The following is a 20595-nucleotide window of genomic DNA, read 5'->3' on the forward strand; positions in this document are numbered from 1 at the left end:
TGTGCTACTTTTGCTACAGGTTCTATTGAACATGTAATGTACACGTCCAAACCATGACTCTCTCTACTCAGTGCCCCTCCCCACGTCCTCCCCCCAATGCCCTCCCTCTGTCTCCCGTTCCTCCAGTCACGTACATTAGCAGGGGTCTAAAGGTCATTATGGTCGAGGACAAAGGTCAGCCAGAAGTGGGTGTGGCCTCTAGTAAAGCTAGTAATGGGAGAAACTTGGAGGTCAAGAACTATATGATTGGCCCGGCTAGTACTAGTAGAGCATTTCCGAGTAATGTGATATTTTGAACCAACATTTCTTTTACACACAGTTAGTATTATGTGGCTAGACTATAATCAAGTTATTAAGATGGTATGGTACAAAACTTGTCAGCTATTAGGATAAGTTCTTGTACTTATAGTCATCAATATCCACAGCCATCCAGAGCTTCAAGATGTTTGCTGCAGACTTGTTATCTATAGTAGACATGCACTTACTATAGCACAGTACTGTAACAAAAGAGAGTAACAGTAGTTGTATACATGCATGTATGTACAGATAAAAATTTATATCGGATGGGTGAACAAACTTTTTTATCAATGTGAGAGGCCTCTGACCTTTGTACTCCTCTGACACTTAATATTGTACCTGCTTACACTACCACTTGCGCTAGAGGAGGTTGGCCACGCGTCATCATTCATGACGTCTCTGCTCACGTTACCATATACATGTATATAACTGAACAACTGTAAATAAAGCTCTTGCTTAATTGCTGAATTTATAACACCTGGCTAGCTGTGTCTGTTGTCTGGTTGTCTGGTTGGACCAGGATTAGCTAGACTATAGGGTAGAGTCTAGTTTAGTGGTACTGTTACTGTATAGCTGGTTATTTTCGAGGCACGAAATGTTCGAGGTTTTCGAAGATTGACCCAGAAACACAAAAATTTGGTACCTCGAAAATTGGTTTACATGTAGTGGTCATTTGAACCGCTATCCTCGAAAATAAAATGTTCGAAAATGTTTTGTTTGGGCAATCCGCGAAAATTTAGTGCCCTGAAAATAACCCGCTATACGGTATAATGTAGCTTGCAATGTACTGGCTGGTAAACACTTTATGCACTGATAACTTTCGGAATGGAGGAGATCGCTGGGGGTCGGGTTGGTTAATGTATATTCAAAATAGGCGGAGAGACACATAAATGTTGCCTTCAGTCTCTAATGACCGTGCACACCAGCTAGAAGTTTACATAGAAAATTATCTATGCCAGCTCAGCAAAAAAGTGGTGATCGTGTCCAACGTGCTCTGCGCTTGCGTATTGCATGTTGGTTCTGACCGCTTGCATGACGAGTCATTTATTTTAGCACTCTAAAAACACACCATAATTATTACATTCATGCTATAATTATAATTATATGCTAAATCAGGATTGTTTGGTTTGGAGGTGGTCCAACTTCTTCTCCTGTTCTTTAAATATTCTCTAAGATAGTTCGTTATTAATCTGACCGGCATTCTTTATCGCCTCCTTATATCTATATAATGCATGTTCCTTCGTACCTTAGCATCCTGAAATGTTCAGCTATATATAGTATGACTGTACGTTTTAATATGGTGTCACAATGACAGTTCCTTTAAGCTGTTTACAGTGCTCAGCCATACTTCATCATTAATTAGTTGGACATTTTTTCGTACCTCTAAATCTAATTCTTGTCTTTGTCTCTTAGCATCCTCCCACTGTTGTCTCTTCTCTGGTGAAGCATTCTGTTCGCAATTAACTTGGCCTAGTTCCTCTGTTACATTGATTGCCTGGAGTTCTACTATTAGTCCTTCTCGGTGACATTTCAATAGCCAGTCGACAGTAGTCTTTTCATAAATAATGTTAGCCACACGTAATATGAGTCTTGGCTTAACCACATCATGAGGAATACGAGTGATATTTGCTAAACAGTCTCTGCATGGCAAGTGCGTCACAGCTAATACAATAGTCTTACTCAATATACTCCAACTTTGCGGTTTTTTATGTAGATCTATACGTGATAATGTATCACAACATCCTCCATCACCATGCGCTTCGATTGGTCCGAAAATTTTTTCTTTACTCCTACCTACTGTATTTACAGCAATTATTTGCACTTGTGCCACTGCCACATACGCAGCTATTGATGATTGACTACTTTTGTAGAATGTTCGCTTTTCTCTAGCTTCCAGTGTTTCTTTCACGTCCGTCAAATTTGTAAAGAGCCTCCTAGTATTCACTGGTCTTGGAGCAATAGCTCGTAGTTGATCAACTGTGGTCACTATAGTATCTATGCTCGTATCTTTGTCTCTTCTCTTTCCTTGTATTTTTTCCCACTCATCATCACTAACTCCTTGAGGTCTGTAATGAGGAATTTCAGTGACAACCTTAATGGGCTGAATAAGCGTATGCACTATATTTTCGTTTAAATGAAAAAGCCAAAATACCAAATCGTCGATATTTTGTTTTCTACCTCCTCCATCTCCGAAGTACAGATTTGCTATGCGGAGTGTAAATGAAACTGTTGCTCCTTTTTTTATTAAAGACTCGAGGAAATCTTCCAAATCTTCTCTACACATGAAGCATGGGCTCTTTGAGAGATTGATAGTGATTGCAATATTGTCTCCTTGTTGTATCTGTCCCATGAGTAAAACATTAGCTTCTCTGATGAATAAAGTCTCAGCATGGGTTCCTCGACCGTCACTCACTGTTGGGTTAGCATGAGTCATAACTCCATTGATGACAACAACACTAAATGCTATAGTTGATAGATCATGATATGACATCCCCCAGAATATTTTCTGGAATTGCAATGCCAAAAGTCCTAGTTCTAGAGGTACCGGTGCAGCCATGACTTTCTTTTCTCTTTTAGTGACCAAAGTCTCATCTTGACCGTTACTCGCTGTTGTGATTGAATAAGTCTTAAAGTTATTGATGACAAGAACACTAGATGCTCCAGTTGATTGCCCCCCTAATTGCACTCCTCTCGGTCTTCTCCAGAATGCTTTCTGATATAGTTCAATTAGAAAATTCATGACTTTCTTTAGAAATGGGAGATACTTTGTGAATTGGGAGTTTTTATGTCTGCAAAAGGTCATGGTCATGGGTTGTGGTTGTGGTTATCCCATCTGGCGCAAACTGAAGGATTTCAAAACCATACAAAGCGGAGATAAACTCATGAAAGAGTACACCTCAGTAATTACCCCAATCTGATCACGCTTATAATAAAATTGTCTTGTTGTCTATGTACATGTCACTATTATGCATTATTAATATTATTATTATTACTGCATGTATTCCACAATTAGCCTCCTTAGGCACTTTTTGATTATTAATTAGCTAAATACCTCGTGCGTACGCAGCACGCAGCAGGGTAGAGTGATTGGTGTGTGTGTGTGAACACATGAGCTGTTTGAGTAAACTATACATTCATGGGCTGCTATTATGAGACAGTGGTTGAAAAATAATAGGCTGATAGTTGATTTGTATAGCCAATCTTCGAAGGGGACAAAAAACACTGTTCTCTAATCGATCTAATTGTTGCGATATAGATTCACAATCATTCCTGCTTCCTCATAATAATAATTAAGATTATTACGGTAAAGTTATATCCGTTTGCCGACATGCACTACCCTCTGTGGGTGTGATACTGGGGGGTGGGGTGGACTGCCCTCAACCTATCTCTGTGTATGTGGTGTTGGGGGGATCACAAACAGTGTCACATTTATTACACTATGCTTCACACAAGCTAATGTAATGAAAGTTAACACGCCTTGCCAACCTCAGAGCCTGTATAAAGTTGTCAATATTTTGAAAGCTATCTATGACTTGACATGTGTCTATGCAGGACGCACTGATTGTTTCTCTCCCTCCCCAATGTGCAGTGCCTTCTCGCTATTCTGGCTCTCTGAAGTATGGCCACCTCGATATACCGGCCATTTGGTTTGGCACGGATTGCTAGCTAGATTAGATGTTTACAGCACAAAACTCGCCCTGAATTGCAGCCACTCCTGCCACAAACTACGTTTATTATGGCTGGATAAGGCAAACTGGATTGTTGAACCCTGTACTGTAATCACTGCTCGTGACACTTCCCTCTGTGGGTGTGATACTAGGGGGTGGGGTGGACTGCTCTCGGCCCATCTATGTGTGTGTTTGGTGTAGACAGTTTCTCATTTATACACTGTGTTCACACATCACAAGCTAGTGTAAAGAATTTCGAAAGCTATAGCTATTACTCGTGTGTGTATGCGGGACGCACCTTAATGATTGTCTCTCTCTTTACCCAATAATTATGTTCAGTGTCTGACTCTGTTGGACCCAGTGAACTGTGAGCCTTTATGCAAAATACTGAGTGCATACCTGTAGGCTAGCAGCTGCCGTATAGCTGTACCTTACTTCATCGATGAGGTACAAATATTGAATACCTATAATTATAGGCTAGTAGCTATTTGTTGTTTCATGGAATGTAAGCTCATTATTTGTTCCTTTTGTGTGTCTATATAGGTGTATGGTGTTGGTCATAAGAGCTCTTCCCAGTATCTCGTGACAGCCTCAGAGACTCACCTCCAAGTCTGGGACCTCCTCTCTTGCTCAGGTGAGCATAGAGTGTGGTGATACAGTATCACTAAGCTATGGTGTTTATGTTTTAGTAGCTACATTTAAACTGTGAGTAGTATACGTACTGTACTTGTACATGTTATGCCAGCAAGTACTTTCAGTTGTTGAGCTAAAGAATAGAAGACCTTGTGAGCATAATCTACCAAAGTCACATGTATGCATTCATTCTTAAACCAGCTGTTATTGTGTGCTCTGTTGTTATTGAGTTTGTGTGCTTTCTTATCCAGTGCTGTGGTGTGTGAAGACCAGAGTGTGCTCCATGGTATCTGATCCTCTGAGTCAACTCACAGCTGTGTTTATGCCCTCAGGGAATGACACACATTGTGGGTGGCTGTGCATGTGAACATCTACTGTCTCCAAGGTTTGGATACGCTATCCTTTTTTGCTGTGAAGTCTACAAAAATCAGTATTGATTAATCGAAAAAAACTGCACTTTTTGAGCCGAGCTGTTAATTTATCTTGCAAAGGTCAACCATTTGCAATTATTGCACATGCATGGCAGTACAGTGTATAATTAGATAGGCATGGTCTCTATAATTATAAATTGCTCCAACCATCCAAGATCTAACCCCACTTGCTCTCTTGGGCCTCCCCACATTTCAAGGCCCTTACTCTCAAACAACACCTTCATTACCTTCTCTCCCACATGCATTACACCATCCTCCCATATTGTTTACTTCTTCTCTCTCTCTCTCTCAGATGAACTAAAGAGAGGTGGTCTCAACAAGATAGCCAGCTGCTCAGACGAGGAGACAAGAAATCAGTTCTCTGAGCTACTACACTGAAGAGATTGTGACAAAAGTGTGTAGTTGGCAAACAATGAATTCGATTATGGAATGGGTCTCGAATGGACTTGTTTTGCCATGGCAACCTGCACTTACACACTTGGTACAAAGAGAACAATGTGACTCTTTTAATACTGTCTATGAGTTATCACAATGTCTGCACGATTGTTGCTCAATGAATTTTTGAAAAAAAATGCTGTAACTATAGTGGGATAGGAGTGGCTGTACGTCCAATTTCAAAGCTAAAAAGTTATGTTTAGTAACTGTTTGGTAGTGCAAAATATGATTTATTTTCGGGCTATTATTATTTCATAGCTAGAGTTGAGATACGAATAATATAAATAGTCAGCTACACGAGAGATCAGTTCTCTGAGTAGTCTTTGCTCTGAACATGTGAAGCAAGAAACCATCAACTATTAGTCTTGTTGCATGTGCACCACTCATGTTGCTTAAAATAATGTTGACCAGAAAAAAGAATGGGGGTGGGGCTGGTATGCCTGCAGCCCTGATGCGCATGCGTAGATCTGTTTTCAGCCATGTGCTGCTCAACAGGAGAAAGAGATCTAGCTACTGGGCAAATCAAACTCAATGGAAGCCAGCCCAAACAAAGCAACTGGTAAGTAGATTTGTTGTGTACATATTATCCATTATAATACGTCTAGTCTATAAAATAATTATGTTAATTATACCACATTGCCGGTATTCTGCATTCTGCAATGCAATGGATAACCAATTGTTGTTGTTGTTACAGATGTCTTCATGATTCAATCCAAATGACAACCAAGATAACAGACCACTCGCTGCACATGCAGAGGGAGCTATGATGACTGTACACCCACTGTGCCAGACAACGTTGAAAGCGAAATAAGGTACCGTATTACTAGAATAATTATGTTGCGATCAAAAAACCTTTGCGAATGTGCCAAATCAGCAGGCTATTTGTTCTAGGTTTTGCGATTTTATTATTGCGAATTGATCAACCCTCAGAGTTCGCATATGTTTGATACTCGCAAAACATTCTAGTAGTAATATTACTATAATTTATATGGCACTCCCCAAGATAGAGAATTCTTTCCTGATATCCTTTTTGTCCCCCTCTGTATGAGCATGGACAGCACCTCTCACACTTCATGCTTGGGTGAACGCACTGTGCTTGCATGTAGATTAATTATTGTAGTAACCTTTATTCTCTTCTCACATGTATACAGTGGTTTTCCATACCTTTGCAGGCTATACTCCAAGAGCACTGCAACCACAATGTACTGATTACCTGTCTGTGTTATTTTAGTCCACCCACACATCACAAAAATCAATGATGGGTAAAATACTGGCTATTGCAGACTTTTCACACAACTCAAGGGGTTACTACTCTACTTTCACAGCACTCCTTCTATAATTATAATGCTTGAGGTCAACAAGCTGCTTTCGGAAATATCCAATTTTGAGACTAGTAAATATAGGTCCTCCGCTCCCTATAGCTATGCATACAAGTTTTAGCTCATATCATTTAGCCACAATGAACCAAGCAACAAGTTAGCTGAGCTACCATCAGAGCTACCATCACTTCAGTCAGACAAAATATGAGACACCTGGAACATTTAGCAGCTATTATAATTATTTGGTGAGTGAGCTATTAGAATTTGGCGATTTTTAATTTGACGTCTTAGGCTACTACAGCAATTAGGTCCACTAATTTGGCAGTTTTGAAATTGCCAAATTAAAACCAGTTACAGTTTGCAGTTTGCATTTTGCAGGCCATAGCAAGTAATTTTGTTGGCTTGTTACTAACAATCATAACAGAAGCCAACCAAAATACTATATTTACTACATTGTGGTTGCAGTGCTCTTGCAGTATAGCCTGCAAAGGTAAGGAAAACCACTGTAGTTAAGTTGTCTGATGCCACATGTATATAACTAACTTAGTCTAGTAACATAGCTAGAAGCTCTATATATATATATATTATTGTATATATAATTATATAGTTTCTTCTTTTGACTTTTGTTCGAGAGTATAGTAGTATAGAAGCCGCTCGCTTGTTTGCTGCAAATTCTACTTGTTTAAGTGAGTACTCATTTCGTGCAAAACTGCATGGGGGAGGAGCTGTATGTTTCCATTGTTGGTGGACTATAATTTTGTCCATAAGCCGAGCTAGATCAGGGTTGAATTGAATAGAGACACAGATTTAGAAATGAATCAGTTGATGATGATAATAGGTTGACTGTAGTGACTAGTAGCCTTGGGATCTAGAACATGTGCATTTGGTATCTGTATATGGTACCTATAATATAATAGTGTAAAGTTTACCATGCATGCAGTTGAAGTAAATACAGCATAGCTATATATAAGAGGACTATAGACATGTCATAGGTTTTCCAAGTGTGCATGTGCATAGCCCTCACGGTTTCTAGGATAGCCGTGAGATCGAGGCCGTTAAATAATGTTTGACTGACTAGAAATATATGACCGCTTGTAAACTACAAATAGCCTGGTACTATATTATGGAATTCGAGAGTATAACAGAAAACTCATTACACATGCGCATTGTCACTACTGGACATTTCCTCTTGGGAACTGGAGGAGGGGCAGTAGCACTAGCTGGTATATACATATTTTGAGCCTCGGGTCATTGCAGCTGGTAAGGTTGAGCGTGACGCAGGTGGCAAATTTTTTTATGATAGCATTTGTTTATAATTAGCTGTATTCTCAGGAGGCCAAACATTTACAAAACTGGTCAACAATTGCAAACACACTTACAATTTATTTTTGGTTGCTGGCTTTTTAGTGAGTCACAGTTGAGGTAGAGGTCTGCCGGGGAGTGGAGGTCTAACTGCATATTCTGAGGTAGCTATGAGAGCATGTCTCCACAGATGTTCAAATACTATTTTGCGGTAAAAACTACTGTTCACTCTAGGTACAACTATGCTGAGAGGGGAACTGAGGTAGTCAAGACAACCCTTCACTGGCATGCTCACGCTGTTGGGGACCTCTGCTTCACCACTGATGGTACGTAATCTCCAACCATGGGTTTTGGTTTAGTTTAGTTTTCCAGTAATTTTAAATCTTTATGTATCCTTACCTACAAGTATTGTGCACATGTGATAGTCTCTATATGTGATAGCAGGAGTGCATGAATACTCATACACTCTGGTGATAGTCTCCTACATGTGATAGCACTTGTAAGCTATGTATAGCGTTGCCTGTGTCTAGAATTGTCTAGTTGCTCACTTCCTTCTTTCATGCTCCCCCCACAGGCACATATCTGGTCAGTGGTGGTGAGGAGGGTGTACTCGTCCTCTGGCAGCTGGACACACACAAGAGAGAGTTTCGTCCTCGTCTTGGCTCACCCATCACACACCTCGCCTGTAGCCCTGGTGACAAGAGTACTTCACTGTCGGTCTGCAAAGCAATGGTGAGCCCTCAGGGATGACTCCAATGCAGATATCATAGCGCCCCCATCCTTGTAGTTAGTTTTGGTGTCCAGATCTCAATTTCAGAGATTATATTTTGCTGCTCTACTTCCTAGACACTGTAGCTTGTACTTATTATGTTGTCTTGCTAATTACCACGACCATTATTTTGATTTCACATGTACATACCGTATAGCAGGTAATTTTTGTGGGATAAAATATTCGTTATTTTCGTGGGCAGGCTGACCTCCACGAAATTTTATCGTAGGCGTGGCTTATCTGAACATAGGAATGCCGTGCAGCCACGAGACTAAACGAAATTTTTACTCACGAAAACCACCTTTTCTCGAGTTGAACGAATTTTTTACCCCACGAAACTTACCCGCTATACGGTATAGCTTTAGGTGCTTTGAGTGCATAATGATATGTGATTGTGTGTTTGGTGTTGTGGCTTGTGTCCTTCATGTCATGGTAAATAGGGTGCTTCCCCCTTTGCTTATTAATATACCAGTACCGTAAATTTTTGTGAGGTGCAACATTTCTAAGGACAGAGCAGTTTTAACGCGATAATTAAAAGGGTAAACTCCCACGCACCGGTATTTCACATGCAAAGCTCTTGGTGGGTGTGGTTTCCTGGCATTGAATCGCAAATATTACGACCCACGAAACATTTTCCGCTTTACGATACTTGAATAGTAGCTGGGCTAATAGAAGCTCAGTGTAATAATAAAAATTATGGTGCATTATTAACCATCTGGCCGTTGATTTCCAGTGGTACAAGTGGTATCAGGACTGGACACTGAGGTGGAATGGACTATCGGAGGACTGAGGAGGTCCCAGACTGTAGACCAGAGTGGAATCAATACTGGCCTAGTAATCTGTCCACGTTCCATGTCTATAGTGACCAACAGTACGCCCGGGTTCATCCAGTTCTACGACCCAGTCAAGGAGTCAGTCACCCAACAAGTGAGTGCTTGAACATTGCTAAGTTAGTACTGTAAAGTTGTAATGAAATGTCTTCATAATTAAACCAAAAGTCGTTATCTGTGCAAGTCTTATGAGCAGTTCTCTGGGTTACTAGCAAGGATTCTTCTCACACACACACACACACACACACTAGTTGAATGTGACGGACCTGAACTACGTGTCTCGGCCTGATGACACGCCCCTCTCTCTGACCACAGTGGACCACACCTCTTTCTCTCCTGATGGGGACTGGTTAGCAACAGTGAGTGGATTAGTTTAATAGCTGTTATACATGTGTTACACATGTGTGTGACCGAGAAATTATATAATTATTGCTTGAAACAACAGTAAAAAAAATCACATTGCTACTGTACCTAAACAATGTGTGAACTAATAATTATGCTCTAGGTTGAGAGCAGAGATGATGGTAAGACTGTCCCTGAGTTACGGATGAAGCTATGGCAGTACAGCTCATCTCAACAAAGGTCAGGCTCACTTTTAGGTAGTCTCAGTGCTCTTGGTTCTGTGTATTTGTCAATTTTCATTTGTCTCGGTGCAGCGTTAATTTTCTGAACATGATCTGCAATTTTAGAGTCGTATAATTTTCGTTCACGTATAACGTCTTCAGGGTTCTCTTGACGAGTGTCAAGACTTGGTACTGGTAGTTCATCCCACACTGCTATTGGTTCTAGTGTAAAGTTGGCTCCCCTGTCTTTCATATTCCATTTCCAGTCAGCCAGTTGTTCTCTAATTGCTCCATCGCTTTGGGGTGGTTTTCCATGATACAGGTAGCCAATGCGGAGCTTGTAGTTGACAGTAAGCTTAAGCCTCTCTTCCCAATCCACGAGCATGTCCAGTATTGCAGATTGACACTCTAAGCAAGGGCTATATGTAGCCATCGTGGTGAGACTGATTGTTGTTTGTCCAGTTACATTCCTCTCATCAAGCCATTTTTTTATCTTCTTAATGGCATCTAGCTCGGCGTGCTCCTTATCTGAATCTGATCTATCTCGATATACCTCCCCACTCGGTTCCAGTCTCACTTGATATACAGCTACTATTGTTGAGCTGTCTAGTGAGTTAACTTTATAGAAGCGACACCTGTCTTCTTGTGGCTTGAGCAGGTCACCGAGGTCACCTAGTGTTCTCACATCTGTATAGTTAAGTCAATCATTATTACTTATACACTTAGGGTTACAAACAAATAGAAAGCTTACCCTTACCGGCCATTGATACTTGAAACTACTCAGCTCTAATTAGTGGTCTTTCAACTGAAACCTATGTCGTGGTCTAGTGGGTTGATTTTGCCCTTGTGTTTACTTATCACATCACATGATCTCAACAATCACTTCAGCATGCAAACATGTAGCCTAGTTGTGGCCAGAAGAGGGTATGACAAGCAAGAGCAATTAGGCTTGATTGAGAGCTGTAATTACATTGGGTTCACATGTAAGCATAGGTTTGTTAATGCTGCTTCCTTGATTCTTCTAATCCTTCTTCCTTCTCTTTAGGATGACATTGTGTTTCCTACTCCACGTGGGTGACCACCAGCTGACACACCCCTTACTGAGTCAGCTAATCAAGTCTTATAATTAGCTCCAGCATGTCGTACCTCCTCTGCCATTGGTAGCAAATTCTAAAACTATAGTTTAGTGGGTTATAAATGTCACTTAGTGGTACATTTTACTGCCTGCATATCACATCACATGATTTTCTATGTATTAGTTAAAGCATGTGCAGTATCGCATTACCAGGAGCAGATTACAGAAGGAGCGTCTTACGTTGAGAATCGCATCTTGTGCAAGTTTGCAAAGCATGACTTATAATGCAAAACCCTTAGTGGGTGATAATCATCTGCGGGTGAGTGCTAATTGAGTAAAGTGAAACGCTACAGCTAGCTAGTTAGCTATAGGCCTGGTAGTAAGCTCTCTCTCTTCTAAGAACCCCAGTAAGAGGACAAGCTTTGTGCTATCAACTGACTAATTCTTGTGCAAAACTGCCTCTTATAACGGACAAACAGGAAACCACACCCACTTTATGTCCAATATGGTAGAGGTCGTTTGTAATGTTATTGCTAGTCATACTGCCATTACTACAGGCATACTGCAAACATAATAATTATTGCTTTATATCTTGATTTCAGCAAGTTCCTTAGCTTCTTGAGCTAGAAATAGGCAGACAATACATGAACATACTATCTATAATTCCTTGATATGGAGTAATTTGAATGAACCTCCGAAAAGAAGACAAAAGCTCTGCTCCCAAAGTCTCCTTTATTTGGAGGAAGAAACTACCTCACCTTGTATACAACTAGCTAACAGTATCAACTATTAACGAACAAAAATTTTGTGCGTATACCTAATGCTAAGCTTTTAGCTGTACGCACTAACGTGTCCACGTCCAAGCAGTGAGCCCACCCTTTTTCCAGTCTTCCTGGTGTTAAGCGAGCCCCACCCATCCGTCCTGCCCTTGTCAACAAGTGTCTAGCTTCTTTTTGGCTGTGTAGGATCTAGTATAAGATCAATGTGCCCTCAAGGCAAGGGAGTTTATGGTAGTTAACCCCACCTAGGTGCTATGATAAAGACCCAAGTGGGGTATATTCTGGCTTAATTAGTGAGCTGCCAGCAGGTTTAACTGAGCTAGTAACCTACTGCATGACTGGTTTCTTAGCTCAATTTTCTAGCAATTTCAGTTTTTGCTTGTGTTTATTTGGTACCAACAACTAGACTGTACAATAGAGTATGCCTATAATTATATAGATGAAATTGTGGTTGAAATTGTTTGTATAAATGTGCAATCTTATGTTAATTGTTAAAGTATACATGTATATGTAGTTGTTAGTCCAACATTGTATTTTCTGTGATATTATTACTGCCTAAAACTGCTTCTATGAGGACATGTATTCATCTGAGTCTGGAGAAAACGACTGAGGTGATTGCGTTTCACTGAGAGGAGGAGACATTCTGGACTCTAGTTCTCTTTTTAGAGTCTGGAATTCAGTTTTTAAAATTACATATCGGTCAACTATTTGTCCTGACAAGGATGGAAATGGAGCATAGAAAGGTTGTAGGCAGACGTGGATTAAATTTCCTCTTAGACGCTCTATCCACTCAATGAAACTGTCTCTTTCTTTGCCTACAGGAACTTTGGCGATATATAGGACCAGTTTGTTGTTCACTCCATAAAGCTTCTTTTCTCCCAGGAACTTCGTAATCCTCTCTTGGCATTTGATGGAGGGCACGTGTGCACATACCAATATGAGACACTTTCTGATAGATCCCCACGACAAGGGAATTCTAGTTTTAATTTCGTGTATTGCCTTCTCAAATAGATGATCTCCATCCACCTTATATGACTCTCTAATCTCTGTTGGTCGTTTCTCATCCATCGTAACAGCTGAGACTATGACCTGGAGTAGTATCATTTGTTTATCACTTTCGTCTATGAAGTATGTTCGTGTCAAATCTGACCACACCAATTTGAAGTGTTTAATCAAATTCGTCACATGTGTAGTCCCGTTTTGAATGTTATCAATTTGTCAGTTAATTCTCGTATCTTCATCTATTCTATTGCTCCTTTGTTCCTCAGTTATCTTCACCTTTCTTGTTAGCATAGCTATTTCTGAAATCACATTGATAGCACTCAAACAGACTCTAATTTTTCGCACTTCAAGGTCTTTTATCCAGTAATCTAACTTTCTTTCTGCTTTATCAGGTTTAGACTTTTCTAATACAATCGTGCTATCCTTAAAGTGAAATAAACGGGTACCCGACAAGAAATGAACAATGCTTGCAAGTCTTCTCGACATTTAGAGCACGGACTATTGCTGATCAACATTGTAACAGATACAGCTTCTGGTGTGTATATTCGACTATTTCTTTGCAATCCTTCGTTTGCTTTTTTACAAAATAGTTGTTCTGCATGAAGCTGAGGGTTAGATGTTTTTACAAAGTTTGTTAGTATAGGTTCCGTCCGTCCCTGTACTCTCAGTTCAAATTTACACATGACTCCAGTTTTACTTCGTGGATCGTAGAAACACTCCAATGCTTGATCGAAGCATAGCTCTTCTTCAAAATCTTTTAGCCTCGGGCTAGGAGTCAACTCATTGTGGTCTGTGGTTATATATCCTTCAGCCATTGCTATATGATTTTAAAGAACAATTACACAATTAGTCAGCATACATATGTGGCGTATGTGGTGTGTGCCTTTTTAATGCTCGCCATGGTAACTTGATTCAAAGTATTGTTATAATTCATTGGTCACTGACTCAAATAGTAGGTACCATCATTATGTAGTAGGTACTATTGTGTGCTTACCATACTATTGGTTGTGCGTTGAGATGCTGGCATGTGTAGCACTTAATTATGGCTGGCTGATTGATAATCTCTATGTACGCATATATAATTTACTGTGTCAACAGAATCCTTATAAGACCCAGATCTTGCATAATGTATGTGTTGTTGGTACTCTATATATTTATAACTTACCATTTGTGGCCATTGATACCAAGTACTTGAAACTACTCAGCTCTTCAGTGGTCTTTCAACTGAAACTTGTGTGCGTGGTCTAGTGAGTAGTGATTTTATCGAGAAGTGGGTATATGAATATCACATCACGTGATTCATTGTTTAAATGAATGCTGTGCCTTTCCGCAATGTACATCTATGTCCAACAACATGATTGACCCATATAGTACTGTCTGCTAGTTTATACATGTATGTATAGTCTTACTCTGCCAAATAATTATTGATACGTAGAGTAATCGATAATGATTGTGTGTATTTTATTGTCTCCCTCAGATACACTCTGAACATTTGTGTGGAGCCACCTCACGATCGACCTGTCACCAGCATCACCTTCCAACCACGTCACCATACCAACAAGACGTCCAATCAGATCCCTCTATATATTGGTCTCTACGAGTCTAGATAGCCACTTCAAGACGTGGGTCCTCCTAGGAGAGGAAGTGGGTGTGTCATGGTCGTGTCAGGCAGTGGGTTACTACCATGGTCTGGAGAGTGTGGGGGCGTGCTTCAGTGAGGATGGGTCACTACTGGCTGTCAACTTCAAGACTGTGAGTGCATGATAATATTGGTTGAGGTTGAGATTCCTAGAAATCATTGCATTTCTCTTATTCAGTCTGATTGCAATCACAAACAGTATCACATGCACATACCGAACTATAGTTATATACCACACCTTGACAATAATTATTCCTGGGGTATACCTCCCTAAAGGTAGCTTGCCCCCCCTCCGTCCCCCTAGTAATTTTCTCTGGACTAAAGCTTCGTGTAGCTATGATTTGTGTGTGTGTATGCTGTTTGTGATTACTGGTTGTCTCTATCCAATATGTTCAGTGTCTGACTCTGTGGGACCCAGTGAACTGTGAGCTGAGGAAGACTCTCTGCAACCCTTTCAAGAGTGGAGACTATCGGTGAGCTAACAGTGCCACTGTAGTGTACACACATGGAGCTTTGGTGTACTTGTAAATTGTTTTCGTAAGTGTGTGATGTTGGGTACCTGTATATGCTGGCCTTTGGTCTGTGCAAAGTACTGTCTCTTATTCAATCTCATATGTTGAAGGCTAGCAGCTACTTGTTTCATGGAATGTAAGCTCATTATTTGTTCCTCTTGTGTGTCTATAGGTGTATGGTGTTTGGTCATAAGAGTTCTTCCCAGTATCTCGTGACAGCCTCAGAGACTCACCTCCAAGTCTGGGACCTCCTCTCTTGCTCAGGTGAGCATAGAGTGTGGTGATACAGTATCACTAAGCTATGGCATTACGTTTTAGTAGGCTGTGAGAGTAGTACATAGTACACTGTACATGCCAGCAAGTATTGTAAGGTGTTGAGCTAGCCCCTGTGCCACCAAGGCCATTCACACATGAAATTATTTTTCGCTGTGCTTTGTTGTTATTGAGTTTCTGTGCTTTCTTATCCAGTCCTGTGGTGTGTGAAGACCAGAGTGTGCTCCATGGTATCTGATCCTCTGAGTCAACTCACAGCTGCGTTTGTGCCCTCAGGGAATGACCCACCATCCACACATTGTGGGTGCCTGTGTATGTGACCATCAGGAGTTCATGCACTCCTGGCTGTAGGGATCGAGGCTACTATTTGAATGCGGCCTTTATACAAGAGCACCCTCTGATCAAGCACATATACAGCTAAGCAGGGTATATAGCTATTAATGTTGTAAAAAATATAAATATATAGTAGATAGCTGCAGTGCATGTGAGTTTATTATTATCTCAACTGTGCGCTGTGATTAGGACCTACATGCAGTGTACTAGTCTTTAGAGCAGCAAAAAATTATCCATTAATAGCGTTGCAAACTATTGGTATTGTTTTTTATCTAGCTATTATACGTAGGTGTACTCATAATTAACACACACCAAGCATTAATGCTCTTGTTCTAAACTGCTAGCTTTTGTCTTTCACCTTTAATGCTGCTAGTTTCTCCGTTGCTAGTTTTGTATCCCTTGCTAGTTTTGTATCCCTTGCTAGTTTTCTCTTTTCTATAGCGATTTTGATCTCCTCAGCATGTTTTTCCCTATTAACTTTATGTTCACCTTCGTCTTCCTGCCTAGCAATAGCATCCTTTTCTTCTTTAGATAAATAATCTAGTTCTCTGGCTACTTCGATAGCTTCCATTGAAGCAGTGACTTCGGATATATCATTTAAATCAACCATCCATTTGGAAATTGCCTTAATCCTTTCTTCATGTGAACGTAGCTCAGTGTCGTAGATGTAGGCAAATCGTAGTACGAATGTTATAGTCTCGCATTTTAAATATTTTAAATAGTCCTTGAGCAAGTCTCGACAATTTTTGCATGGGGTTAGGCTGATGTTCATCACAAGTGAGAGGGATTTCAGTGATTGATCTACGCCAATGATCTTCTTGATTTTTTCAATAACAAATTCCTCGGCATGTGTTCCATCCTTAGTAGATTTTTTAAAGCCGTAATCTTTCCCTGGGTCAACCTTGTCTTTTTTCTTGTGTTTTTTGTTGAAGGTCAGTTTGCAGAAAGCAGTGACTGTATATTTATCTTCGTTAATAACTTTATAAAACCGTTTCTTCTCAGTTGGGGTTACAGTAACTATTTTGCCATCTTCGTCTTTCAGACTGCCGTCAATAAATTCTTGAAAAAGCCCATGATGATGAGAACGACCTTCGGCCATTTTACTACTTTTGTTCCCTCAAGTTGCAGTATCAAACAACCTTTGTTCTCACTTGTATTGACCTCTGTGTGTATGCTTGGATAATATATAAATCCTCTCATAATGCTTTCAATGATATAGATTGTTACCTTTCTGTAATCTTGTCAAAGAGCTCAAAAGAGACTGATTGCAACTCAAAATTTAAAGCATTAGTTTATCTTAACTACCTACTTATCAGATGATGTATAGGGCTATAAACTGCAATTTATAGGCCATCAGGAAACGTTGTTATCAGGCTGTGGTGAAGTTGCTATACCGCTTTACTTTCCCCCATACAAGTGTACTAATATAATTATGTACATGTACTGTTGCAACCAGCAATCATTATCAATGATGAAGTAAAATGCATGAGAAGCAAACAACACACAATTTATTAATTTCTCCAGTCTGTTGCTGTTGGCCACACACACTTTTTGTCCATTCAGCTCCTTAGAGAGCACATCATTGAACCCTGCAATGTATAATCTCTGCTCGTCATACATGCAGCACTCGTGCAAATGTATTTACTATCAGGACTATTTGGCGTTAGGTGCTTTCCCCTTTTATTTGTTAGTCTACGTGTGATTGTATGTTTAATGACTTGTGTCCTTACGTGATTTCCCCTTGTTTGACAAGTACTTGTAATAATAGCTCTGCTAACGAAGCAGCTCAGTTTAATAATAATGAATCCCGGGTCTATTTTCAATTGATTTCCAGTGGTGCAAGTGGTATCAGGACTGGACTATCGGAGGACTGAGGAGGTCCCATACCCAGACTGACCAGAATGGAATCAATACTGGCCTAGTGATCTGTCCACATTCCATGTCTATAGTGATCAACAGTACGTCCGGGTTCATCCAGTTCTACGACCCAGTCAAGGAGTCAGTTACCCAACAAAGTGAGTGTATGAACTTGCTGTTATGGTAGTACTGTTAATGTCTTCACACATAACAGATAACCATTCATTATACATGTACATGTTTCGTGTGCAAGCTTTTATGATGTGTATGCAGTTCTTCTCTGGGTTACTAGCAAGAGTTCCTCACACACACACATTCTAGTTGAATGTGACGGACCTGAACTACGTGTCTCGGCCTGATGACACGCCCCTCTCTCTGACCACAATGAACCACACCTCTTTCTCTCCTGATGGGGATTGGCTATAGCAACATGCAGTGAGTGGAGCTGCACGTTTAATACTGTGGCTTAGAGTTTGTACAGTAGTTTCTGAGAAACACATTGCTATGTTACAATTAAACTAATCATCTTCTAGGTTGAAAGTAGAAGCTATAATTATAGTACATGTATATAGAGCATTTCAGATAACCATGCATGTTCGTTGTACCACGAGGAGTTTGTTATCTTTTAACAGTCTCTTCGTATAATTTTGACGATTTTAGTTTCTCATCTACTCACTAGCATAAACATTAATGTTACGATAATAATCTGTACAGCCAATCGTAACAAAAAGTTGCTAGTGATCGGGCCTAAGAAACCAGTGATTATTTGTGTGGCCGTATGTCTGCATTGATAAAAATATGGCATGGTATATAGTAACAAGAAACACGTGCATTCAAAACTATTTAATGTAGTATGTGTTTTTGCAGACTAGCTACCCGTATAGTCACACACAAACAAGTGAGTACACTATCTTTACACCTTGCATTTATCGAGTAGTTGCTTCGTCATTTCATCATTAGCTGTTTCACTATCTTCATCTCCGCTTTCATTCTCTGTATCTGCTTCGTTATCTTCATCATCATCGTCAGTCCCAGTAGCTGCTTTACTATCTCTGTCGTTAGACTGTGGCTCGTTAGTGTTAATATATTCAACATGAACTGCAATTTTTTCCGATTAGGTATTGTTTTTTGTGACAATTCTTCACACTCAGGGCAGTCCACCACGGAGGCTTTTAGTTCCTTGCATGAATCACACTTCACAGGACGAGGCGTGTGATCTGAGTTCATCGCACACTGCTATTGCTTCTAGTGTAAAGTTGACCCCACTGTTGTTAATATCTCTTTTCCACTCTACCAGCTTTACTCTAAACTTCCCTATCACTGAGACGTTTCTTTGGTTTTGTTAGTGTTGGTGCTGAATCATGATAAAGGGAGCTAATGCGAAGCTTGTAACTGACAGTAAGCTTAAGCTTCTCTCTCCATTTCTTGAGCATATCTAGTATCTCAGGCTGACAGTCCAAGCAAGGGCTCTTGGTAGCCGTAGTGGTGAGACTTATTGCTTTTTGTTCAGGACGATTCTTTTCGAGCCATTCTGATATTTCTGTTAGCACATGTTTCTCGGCGTGCACACCATCTCTTGTTTTTGATATAAATCGCTTGCTTTCCCCACTAGGTTTCAGTATCACATGAATTACAGCTACTACTGTTAAGCCGTCATGTGACAGTACTCTTTAGAAGCGATTTTTGTCCGGAATCGATCAGCTTACTGAAATCACTTAGTGTTTCTTTTCCTGCGTATAATAATTAATTTTTAGCTTCAAACCCTTATGATGTTTGCTAACACTTGTATTAACATGAACCACACATACATATCCAGCAATGCCATCAACATATACAGAGTGTCATACAGGGTGGGGGGGGCGGGGGAAAGGGGGGATATCCCCCTAGCTCCAATTCCCCCGCCCCCCCCCCTTTCAAATACTACTGAGTGTCCATAGCTGGGTATTGACATAACAGTTGACCTTTTTTTAGCAACATTTTCTGGTTACTTTTCTCATTTCTCCCCTCTACTTTAAAATCCTGTGTAACACCCTGATATATAGGTCAAGTGTATGCTATCCCTTTATGTCACATACCCATGGGTAACCTATCCACAATAACCACAATAGTTATCATGTATGTGGATATGATATAGACAAATGAAGTGGTATCTTACCTGTGGCCATGGTCATATATATATATACTTGAAACTAGTAGTCTGTCAACTGGGACGTCTATTGTTGATCTTACCGTGAATATATAGTATCGATCACATGATACTTAAATGTATGAATACAATGCGACTTTTTATATAATAGCTAGACAGCGTACAATGATAATTGCCCCATCAGCTTGTGCTCATGCCCATATAATGTATGTGATTCGATAATAGTTACTGTCTGCTGTTTATGTTAGTAGATTCAGTGATGTTTTTCTGATCGTCTATTATTAATTGTCTCCCTCAGATACACTCTAAACACTTGTGTGGAGCCATCTCACGATCAACCTGTCAGCATCACCTTCCAACCACGTCACCGTACCAACAAGACGTCCAATCAGATCCCTCTATTGGTCTCCACAAGTCTAGATGGCCACTTCAAGACGTGGGTCCTCCTAGGAGAGGAAGTGGGTGTGTCATGGTCGTGTCAGGCAGTGGGTTACTACCATGGTCTGGAGAGTGTGGGGGCGTGCTTCAGTGAGGATGGGTCACTACTGGCTGTCAACTTCAAGACTGTGAGTGCATGGATAATATTGGTTGAGGTGCACAATTATACCTAGAACTCATCACAGTCAGTCTGATTGCAATCACAAACAGTATCACATGCACATACCGAGCAATAGTTATATACCACACCTTGACAATAATTATTCCTGGGGGTATACCTCCCTAAAGGTAGCT

At 40.3% G+C, this 20595-nt stretch overlaps 3 protein-coding genes and 1 long non-coding RNA gene across 9 annotated transcripts in view; 1 reads left to right on the top strand and 3 right to left on the bottom strand.

The window, feature by feature from the left end:
• Positions 1-18065, top strand: part of LOC135348488 (WD repeat-containing protein 75-like) — a 43536-nt gene extending 25471 nt beyond the window's left edge. For 2 of the 5 annotated variants that reach the window (XM_064546719.1, XM_064546717.1), the window contains exon 16: positions 20-1328. Coding sequence is in view for 1 of the 5 variants with exons in the window: in XM_064546718.1 (XP_064402788.1) it covers positions 15139-15215; positions 15427-15518; positions 15723-15847 (294 nt within the window). In the remaining 4 variants the exon portion in view is untranslated. Of the gene's footprint in view, positions 1-19; positions 1329-14248; positions 14351-14580; positions 14856-15138; positions 15216-15426; positions 15519-15722; positions 15954-17694; positions 17876-18038 lie in introns of those variants that run through there. The other 3 variants (XM_064546718.1, XR_010398767.1, XR_010398766.1) reach the window with 3 other exon arrangements.
• Positions 1341-3037, bottom strand: LOC135348476 (uncharacterized). The gene has a single exon (XM_064546698.1). The coding sequence runs from the start codon at positions 3035-3037 to the stop codon at positions 1601-1603; it is 1437 nt and encodes a 478-aa protein (XP_064402768.1). The 3' UTR covers positions 1341-1600.
• LOC135348487 (uncharacterized) lies at positions 10070-11133 on the bottom strand. Its single transcript, XM_064546716.1, has 2 exons — positions 10999-11133; positions 10070-10934 (listed from the first exon to the last, which is right to left on the bottom strand). The coding sequence occupies exons 1-2, from the start codon at positions 11009-11011 to the stop codon at positions 10258-10260; spliced, it is 690 nt and encodes a 229-aa protein (XP_064402786.1). The 5' UTR covers positions 11012-11133; the 3' UTR covers positions 10070-10257.
• On the bottom strand, positions 16073-17262 carry LOC135348492 (uncharacterized). 2 transcript variants are annotated; one of them, XR_010398768.1, is made up of 2 exons: positions 17088-17262; positions 16073-17023 (listed from the first exon to the last, which is right to left on the bottom strand). It is a non-coding gene; the product is annotated as an uncharacterized LOC135348492 (long non-coding RNA). The 2 variants fall into 2 exon arrangements; XR_010398769.1 differs by having other exon boundaries at positions 16073-17034.
• Positions 18066-20595: the final 2530 nt, after the last annotated feature.

Source organism: Halichondria panicea, chromosome 15, assembly GCF_963675165.1.
Source record: "Halichondria panicea chromosome 15, odHalPani1.1, whole genome shotgun sequence".
Lineage (NCBI taxonomy): Eukaryota > Metazoa > Porifera > Demospongiae > Suberitida > Halichondriidae > Halichondria > Halichondria panicea.